The 8,594-nt window shown below is 28.0% G+C and overlaps 1 protein-coding gene across 3 annotated transcripts; it reads right to left on the reverse strand.

Annotated features, from left to right (window-relative positions):
- Positions 1-2,869: 2,869 nt before the first annotated feature.
- LOC117173429 lies at positions 2,870-7,243 on the reverse strand. Of its 3 annotated transcripts, XM_033361990.1 has the most exons (5): positions 7,116-7,243; positions 6,324-6,539; positions 5,959-6,076; positions 3,432-3,899; positions 2,870-3,284 (listed from the first exon to the last, which is right to left on the reverse strand). In XM_033361990.1, the coding sequence occupies exons 4-5, from the start codon at positions 3,873-3,875 to the stop codon at positions 3,192-3,194; spliced, it is 537 nt and encodes a 178-aa protein (XP_033217881.1). In that variant the 5' UTR covers positions 3,876-3,899; positions 5,959-6,076; positions 6,324-6,539; positions 7,116-7,243; the 3' UTR covers positions 2,870-3,191. The 3 variants fall into 3 exon arrangements, with proteins under 3 accessions (XP_033217881.1, XP_033217882.1, XP_033217880.1); XM_033361991.1 differs by lacking the exons at positions 5,959-6,076; positions 6,324-6,539; positions 7,116-7,243 and adding an exon at positions 4,828-5,053 and having other exon boundaries at positions 3,432-3,582; positions 3,714-3,899; XM_033361989.1 differs by lacking the exons at positions 5,959-6,076; positions 6,324-6,539; positions 7,116-7,243 and adding an exon at positions 4,828-5,053.
- Positions 7,244-8,594: the final 1,351 nt, after the last annotated feature.

Genomic DNA, 8,594 nt, shown 5'->3' on the forward strand with positions numbered 1-8,594 from the left:
ATGGTTACTTTTGAAATATTAAAATAATACTATCAGCATATTATCGTTTAGTTTTTCTTTTTCACGTCACTATAGCGACGTACACGCTATGTTTGAGGCTATATTATCAGTTATACGCATAATACAAGCAATTCACAATACATGAAACTATTTATATTCTGAATAATTTCATTAATAATAGCAACAATTACTTACCTGCAAGATTTTTCATTAAACACACAAGTTTTTAATTTAAAAAGATAAGCACGATATTTGACACTTGCAATTTGTGACTGTTTTAGAGACATTTGGGAATTCATATTCGATTACACTGCTATGCAAATCCTTAACTCTTTTGCAGCCCCGCTTTCTTCGTTAAAAATTAATATATATTAAATAAATAATTAATACGAATATTAGTAACACTAAAAAACATTTGTGAATTAGAAATATTTATTTTAGCGCTTCAAGCACATTTAAAATTTCAAACTTCCCGCCAGTGGAAAATTTTTTACAAGATTTTCCGACCATGGAAAAACTAGGTGTGAATGGATATTTTGATCAGTCGGTCGGTCGTTCACAAACCGACGGAAGATGTAAAAGAGCCCTCAAAATACAGGAAAAATTCTCAAAAAGGGATAATTATAACTTTCCTAAAAAGTTTTCTTTTGACCTTTCTTATTAGAAAGAAATGAGAAAAGCACATAAATTCAAGAAATCAAAGTTTCAGGCATTCTACAAATTAGCGGGATTATATTATAGCCACAACAAGCAAATTTTTTATAAAAATCATATTGATTCTTACCTTCAATCCCACCAAGTTTTGTAATGCTTGACATTCCGTTTTAAAATCTATTTCTAACACTTCTAACATTCGAATCCAGCAGCGCCAACATCTTCATAATGAATTTATCTAGTTCAATTTTAAAATATCATATGCAACTTTACTATTTGAATTTAACAACTGTGAACAATTTATCATCATAAATATTTTAATTACTCTACAATAGTTATCTCAGATGTTTCTGTGATTTTTCAACGATTTCCCTGTTACCGGCGCAGTTTCTAGAGACTGTCCACTAAGCTTCTGCAACTTGGCGCTGTTATCCATTTCCGCACATGCTTTTTCCGCTAGGAGAAAAACACTTCTGCTATCTCGTCACCTCGCTTATTTACTACATTTTAATTATTTTTTAATTATTTGATTTCAATCATAAATAGTATTTTTTTAATTTTTATACAATATATACGTATTGCATTCCTAATTTCTTCTTTTTTGGTCAAGTGAAAATGTACTTGACACTTGCAATTAGTAAATGAAAATGCCATGTGATCAGCTGTCATAATCAAATAATTTCAAATACAAGGCCTTCAGATGAACATTACAAATATTAAAAATATATTTAACAATAATATAGCAACTTTAAATGACCAGACATATAGTACCTTCTCCATAATATCACCTATCATTTAAAAAAAAAAATTACACGATATTTCAATTTTCCCCTTTTTAAATCGGCATAAAAAATACATGGGACGGTCGGTAATTTATAATTTTAAAATGTATCTTTAAATTAAGATCAATATTTTTATAAAGGCAAGAAAAAATATCAATCTTCTTATTTTCCTGTAAACACTCACTCGAATGCATCACCAGTTGAAATTTTTCTGACGATCTCAACATAAATTAATTTATAAATAATAATTTTTTATTTTCAGTTTGTAGATGTACGATGCAAAATTAACATTAACTAAAATATTCGTTAGTTATTCCAATGAGATCTCTTTAAAATCTTAAGTGCTTTTCGTTTTAACATTCTAGACAACCTCCACATGAATTCTCCTCACACGGTTATATGCATATGCATATTTTCAGTCTTTCGAGTTTCGAAGATTTTCATTGTTATCAATTCAACAAACTTTAAGTGAAGCGAATAAAACTTGTGTTGAGCTGCAAGTGTATATTATGTGTTATTTATTTATAAAAAATAAGGTAAAAAATACGTTATTTTGTAATAAAAAATGTCTGTTTATTGAAGATTTAAAATAAAGTAGACCTTTTCTAAGCAAAAGTAAATTCTGTTTTCCGAATTCATTTCATCAATTCAGTGTTATTGATATCGAACAGTGAAGTAGATCACTTAGAATTGCACTAAGTTTTGTGTAAATAGAATTGAACATTTGTGATTTTATTATTACATTTTTTTACAGCATATAGAATGTTGGACTTGAACGGGTCCCTTCACCGTAACGTTTTGAATATATATTTATATGCATTTTTTTATGCGTGTCCTTCTTAAAAAAGTTTCATCTAAAGATTAGTCACACATGTTTTCAATAATATGATATTCATTTCAGCTTCAGGATTATACCCAGATACGATTATTCAAACTTATGATTCTAATTAACCTAGGTTGCGATCTTCAACCACTACTGCATGTCTTATTTTGTTTGGATATCTTTTATTCTTTCTCACTAGGAAAAAAATTAGCAACTGATCGGGTATCATGCTTAATCACTCTTGATTTTAATGATAAAATTGATTAAAATGATTAAAATAGCTTTTCAATTTTATTTAGGGTAAAATATTTCTTTTTTAAAAATAAAGTATGTAAATGGATAGAAGAATATTACCCCATGCTAATAAATAGGTATATTATAAGATATATGTGGTAAGTTCTGAGTAATACTACATGCGTTTTTATTCTTATTTTTTCCTCTGTATTTTGAAAATGATAAAAAATAGTTCAAATTCAGCTGAAAAAACTTTCAAATTTGAAGAGGTCTTTTTAGGAAAAAAACTTTAATTACTTTTTAAAATTTATTTTATATATTTTATAAAAATTATTTCTTTGATTACATTTTTGTTCACAGATTTTTTATTACATTTCATTCCTTATAACTAGAGTCTTTAAAAGCCATGTTTTTTCCACTCTTTGAAAATACGAATACATTACAGGATTATTATAATTTTTATAAGTACAACATTTTTGTTTTAGATTCAAATGAAAAACGAGTAAAAAATAGTTTTGTAGACCATTTGTAAGACCATTTTCAAATGTTGATTACGTACATCTTCAATAACTTTATTTTTTTTTCTTCCGCGTCTTTTTTTCATATACACTGTCTTCTTCTACAGCATCTGTTTCATCCACACTTTCTTCTTCAGGATATTTTTCTACTTTTTCAGGACTCCCTTCACATACGCCACTTTAGTTTCCTTCTCTACCAGCTCCGGATTCAGCATTATTTTCTTCTTTCTGCATGTGGATTACAGTTATTTTATCGTCTTCTTTAGAATTGATCTGAAAATAAAAAAATTTAAATTAATAATTAAAAACTTAAAGGTTTCATTTCTGTTGAAAATTTCATTTTTCAATTGCATTATAAATTACAAAAAAAAATTAAATACAAATTGTTAAAAAATGTGATTTATTTATTTTTACACTTACTTTCCTCTTAGCATCTTTTTCTGCTGTTTCAGGCATTCCTTCATCCAGAGGATCAACTTTCTTCCTCAGATCTGTTCCTTCTTCCTCTTTAGCGCTTTCTTTTTTCACATACACTATCGTAATTTCATCTTCTTCTACCTCAGCAAGTTTTCTGTTCTCACACCACGTCAATGAAATTAAATTTTTTGTTTGAATTAAATCCTTTACGATATGTGGGAGATCCTCTTCATTTATCTTCAAGAAGAAGTAAAAGCTTTGTTCTTTGATCACTTGAACACTTACCCCGCTAAATGTAACATAGCAGTCTTCCTGGTTGTCATTTTCAATGTTAGAACATTTTAAATTATATTCTTTTACTGCTTTTGTCATTATTAGCATTGCCCTTAATTTGGTTAGAGTCACAGTTTGAAGAAACCATTGAAGCGGAATATAAATGGTTTTCATAAAGGTGACGTAGTTTCCATGATTCTGAAACGAAAAAGTTCAAATTAAAAAAAATGTATTTTGATTAAAAAATGTATTTATTTTAAATAAAATATCTACACTACCATGCAAATGTTTTCGATCACCTCTTTTTAATAACTGAATAAGTTATATTATTTTAAATCATTTCAGAGATAAAAATTGTTCTCTTTAAAAGATTGCATGTTCTCTAAATTCTACATAAAATGTAACCAGCGTAAAGCCAATTTGTCTATTTTTTAAATTAGATATTGCAAATAGTGTAAGTTTTCAATGTTCTTCTTTAATTTTCAATAAGTTCCATGATAATCAATAGTTATAATGTTCTTGGGTTCATTTCAAAGTTATTTTTCTATAGAATCGCAACTGCTCTCTCTAATTCTGAATTATTGAAATTTCACTATTTGATAGTGAAATTTCACTATTTGATAGTGAAATTTCACTAATTGAATTAGCGAGAAGTAGGTCACTACGAATTAGTGAAAAACTACTAATTCAATTAGTGGAAATATTTTACTAAATCAATTAGTGAAATTTCACTAAGAAAATAGTGGTTTTGAGAGGTTAAGTATCTACAATTATAAAGTGGAAAATAACTAATTAAGTAGTCAAAATCGATCATGACATCCTGATCCTCTTTTAGAGCTCTAGGTAACTCTTTTGCAGTTAGGCTGTCGTACCCCTAAAGCTCATTGGATATTTCGGTGTGGATGACGCATATACCTTAGGGTAACCAATACTTAATAAAAAATGCATTAAAAATCATCAATAAAAATACACCACGACACGTAAAATTGTCATCCATATTTAAATAAAATATTTGCTGGAGTCAACCAATAACCCCAACAGTAAACTGTATTACAAGACAAGTTATAGAAGTAAACTATAATATATATTTAAAAATTAAATTAATTTATGTTGATAGTGTACTTACTAAAGAAAAATCTCAATTCAGCTTTGCAATTTGGTTCTATAGAAATGAATGGAAACCTGAATTTCAGAACCTCAAAAAAACACAGCGCTCATTTTCTGTAGCAAATGTTTTCGTCTCGATATACATATCGCAACATAATGAGAACACTATTCACTTAGAAATTACACGAAAGTATAATAAACTTAAAAATATTAGTAACCTGTATTTAAAATTTTTTTATGTTCGTAGAAAGAAAAATGATGCAAGCTGACAAATGTAAACGATGAAAACAATGCAAACGAGACGTGAGCGCGGGTTGGCGCGAGTCCACCATTAGCCGTGATCACGGCTTCGATCTCGACTTCACTAATTAAATAGTAAATCAAACCACTAAATAATAGTAAAATAAAATACACTCATTGGAAATAGTGAAATTATCACTATTTTTACAGTCGAAGACCACTAATTCCATAGTGAAAAGTCAAAAAATCACTATTTCAGCAGTGAATCATTCAATCACTAATTAAATTAGTGAAATTTTCACTATTTCAAATTTAGAGAGCTTATAAGCGTACATCTGAAATAATTTTCTATCACAGTGCAAGTAATCAAAATTATAACAAAAAAAAGTTTAGAAATTTCAATATTCTGTGTGGTAAAAACAATATATTGTAAATATATGAAACATTATATACATAAATTAGTTTCAAATAGCTTTAAAACGAACCCAAGAACATTTAAAATATAGATTATCATGGAAGTCATTGAAAATTAAAGCAAAACGTTGAAAACTTAGACTATTTTGTAATATCTACTTTGAAGAATAGACAAATTGACTTCACACTGGATTCATTTTAAATAGAATTTAGGGAGCACTACACCCTTTAATGAGAACAATTTGCAGATCTAACGTAATTCAAAATAATAAAACTTAATTAGTCATCAAAAAGAGGTGGTTGAAAACTTTTGCATGGCTATGTATTATGACTAGGACAAAATTTTGGTTTAATTTAAATTCAGCTTAAGTTTTTTAATAATACGAAAAAAATTATTACTTATATCGGAAAAAGTTTTCGGTTTTTTAGAATGTATGTTGTAGTATATTTGTTTTAAATACATAAAATTTCTAAAATAATTCTCTACTTAACGTACTATTATCAACAACCACACCGAATGTCTTAAACCCCTCTGGGGTAAATAATGCGTTCAAGGAAACATTTGGCTGGAGCTTTGACGCTGCACGTCACCTCTTGCGCTCAGCCTTGTTCATCTGAAAATACAAAAATAATTTTAATCCTTTGATGAAAAATAATTTTTCAACAAAAATTAATTTAATTTGATAATTAAAATATTTTAAATTGCATTATAATTTTTTAAAATATCATTATGAATTAAAAATAAAAATTTGTTAAATATCATTATAAATTTAAAGTAAAAACATATTAAAATTTTATTTAAATTAAAGAAATCAAATTTAATTTTTCAAAAATGTAATTAATTTTTATTTCTGTACTTACTTTCCGCTTAGATAAGAGATACCGATTTACATCTTCAAAAACTTTAAAATATTTTTTTTTATTTATCCACAAGCTTCTTCTTTGAAATCACGAATCGCAAAGGTGTTCCTATGGTCATGGCTCATATTTATATGGGCACTTTCGTTTCCATTTTTTAGAGGAGAGAGAAGAAAGATACATGTGGAACAGCGAAAGAATAATTCTGATAAAGCGTCCCTGTATTATAAAAAATTGCAGAAACCTTTCAAATTATTGACCATATTCTAACGTTTTTACTTTCTCAGGATTCCTGGTAATCGTGAGGATCACAGTAATTCTGAAACTTGGTTATAATTTAAATATAATGTTAAAAAATATATTTAAGGTAAATATCAATGATGAAACCCTCTTACTTTTAGAATTTTATAATAGCAAATATAAATTTCATGTATTCAACTTTAATAAAAAGCAAGAAAATTGGCATCACGATTACTAGAACTAAGGTCACGGTTATTAAGATGTTCATCTTATGCATATTTTTTCCAGCAGTAAATTTATTAATTCAAACTGTTTTCTTCTACTCCTAACTTCAGTCTCTTTAAAAAAAATTCAAGTAAGAAAAAGATGTTCACAGGGAATGCACAAACTTTAAACCCATACAGGTGTTTATTTAAAAACTAATCTGCCTGGTTTTGATGTGTGATAATAAAGTTTAACTCCTCAGGTAGTGAAGGTGGAACGGAGAAATATTCTTGGATTACACAGTTAACTGTATAACTACTTTATATGTATATTGTACAAGAATAATCACACCTCGTGCAGAAATTGGCCCAACTTATTCCCGAGTTCCGATCTGGGCCCGATCGGATTTTTCACATGTGGCCGCAAGGGGACGGATGGTGTGGCTCGCGCCAGAACCACGTCGATCCGGGTTGGGTTAGTCAAAATTATGTCAAGTTTTCTGTTATCGCCGTGATATTGTTTTTCTTTCATCGAACTTAAAGTGCCAACATCACAATTAATATTTAGCTTTTGAAATTTCCAGGAATGCATTCGAGAAAGCGTCGTTATTTTCTCTTTGATTCTAATATCGCTCATCGTGTTCTTCCAAAATCTATCGGAAAATTGAAAAAAAAAGGTTCAAAATTAACAAAATGACAGCGGTTTTTCTAAAAAAATTAAAAAAGGTTTTCTCAAAAAACCAACTTTAAATTTGTCGTCAATATTTTTTTGAACTCAAGTTCAAAAAAATATTGACAAAAAGTACAATTGTACTTTCATAATGAAGATATCTTATAACTTTTATTGCTTGCTCAATAACTTTCGTAACCAGGAGAATTCTTTTTTGTTACAATCGAATGTTCTACTTTTTCTTGGAAACAATGATAGATATGGAAAAATGTTAAGATAAAAGTTTGCACGTCTGAACAAGTTCTATGAAAAACGCTTCTTGTTCTTTCGCAATATTTTTGATAGTTTAAAAAACTTTTTTAAATACATTTTTAGTAGAGAAAAATTGTCCCAGCCTGAAAAATGGTTTAGCCTGCATAAGCTGCTAAGATGCCTTTCTTTTATCAGTAGAAACTTTAAAAAAATATTTAGAAAAATTAAAAAGGTAGGGTTTTTAAGAAAATATTTTTAATTATTCTCTTCAAATTTTGGAAGTATGAAAAAAGTATAATTTTCTCTAAAAAACAACATATTTCGCCCTTGATAGATTCTGCGATATATACCAAAGAGTTGGATGTAACATGTACTTAAAATAAAAAATTGTTTCTTCGAGGTGAGGTAGTTTTAAGCCAATTTATTTCTATGTGACGAGGGGGCGATCACTATAATATTCCAGATAGATTCACTAAATATTCCCATACACGTATTATTTCAATATTCCTAGATATTCTTAACATTCTTGATATACTTTAGAATCTCAAATATTTTTGATATCCCGATATATCCCTGAATATTCTCCAATAATCTGACATATTCCTTAATTTCCCTTTGCGCTCTACAAGTTTTGGATGATTCCAAATTATTTTTAATGATTTTAAAAAATGTTAATAAATTTCAAAATAATTTAACGGGATTTAAAAGTTCTTTTAAAATAAAAAAGGTTAAAGTTTATAAATGAATTTCAAAATATTTCAAGTAATTTTAAAGAATTTTAAGAGATTTTAGAACAATTTTAAAAAGTACTTACAAGAATTTTCAAGAGATTTCAAAGACTTAAAAATACTTTTGATGACTTCAAGAGATTTTGAGTGATTTTAAAGAATCTTGTGGCATTTCAATGGA

The sequence above is a fragment of the Belonocnema kinseyi genome, chromosome 5, assembly GCF_010883055.1.
Source record: "Belonocnema kinseyi isolate 2016_QV_RU_SX_M_011 chromosome 5, B_treatae_v1, whole genome shotgun sequence".
Taxonomy (NCBI): Eukaryota; Metazoa; Arthropoda; class Insecta; order Hymenoptera; family Cynipidae; genus Belonocnema; species Belonocnema kinseyi.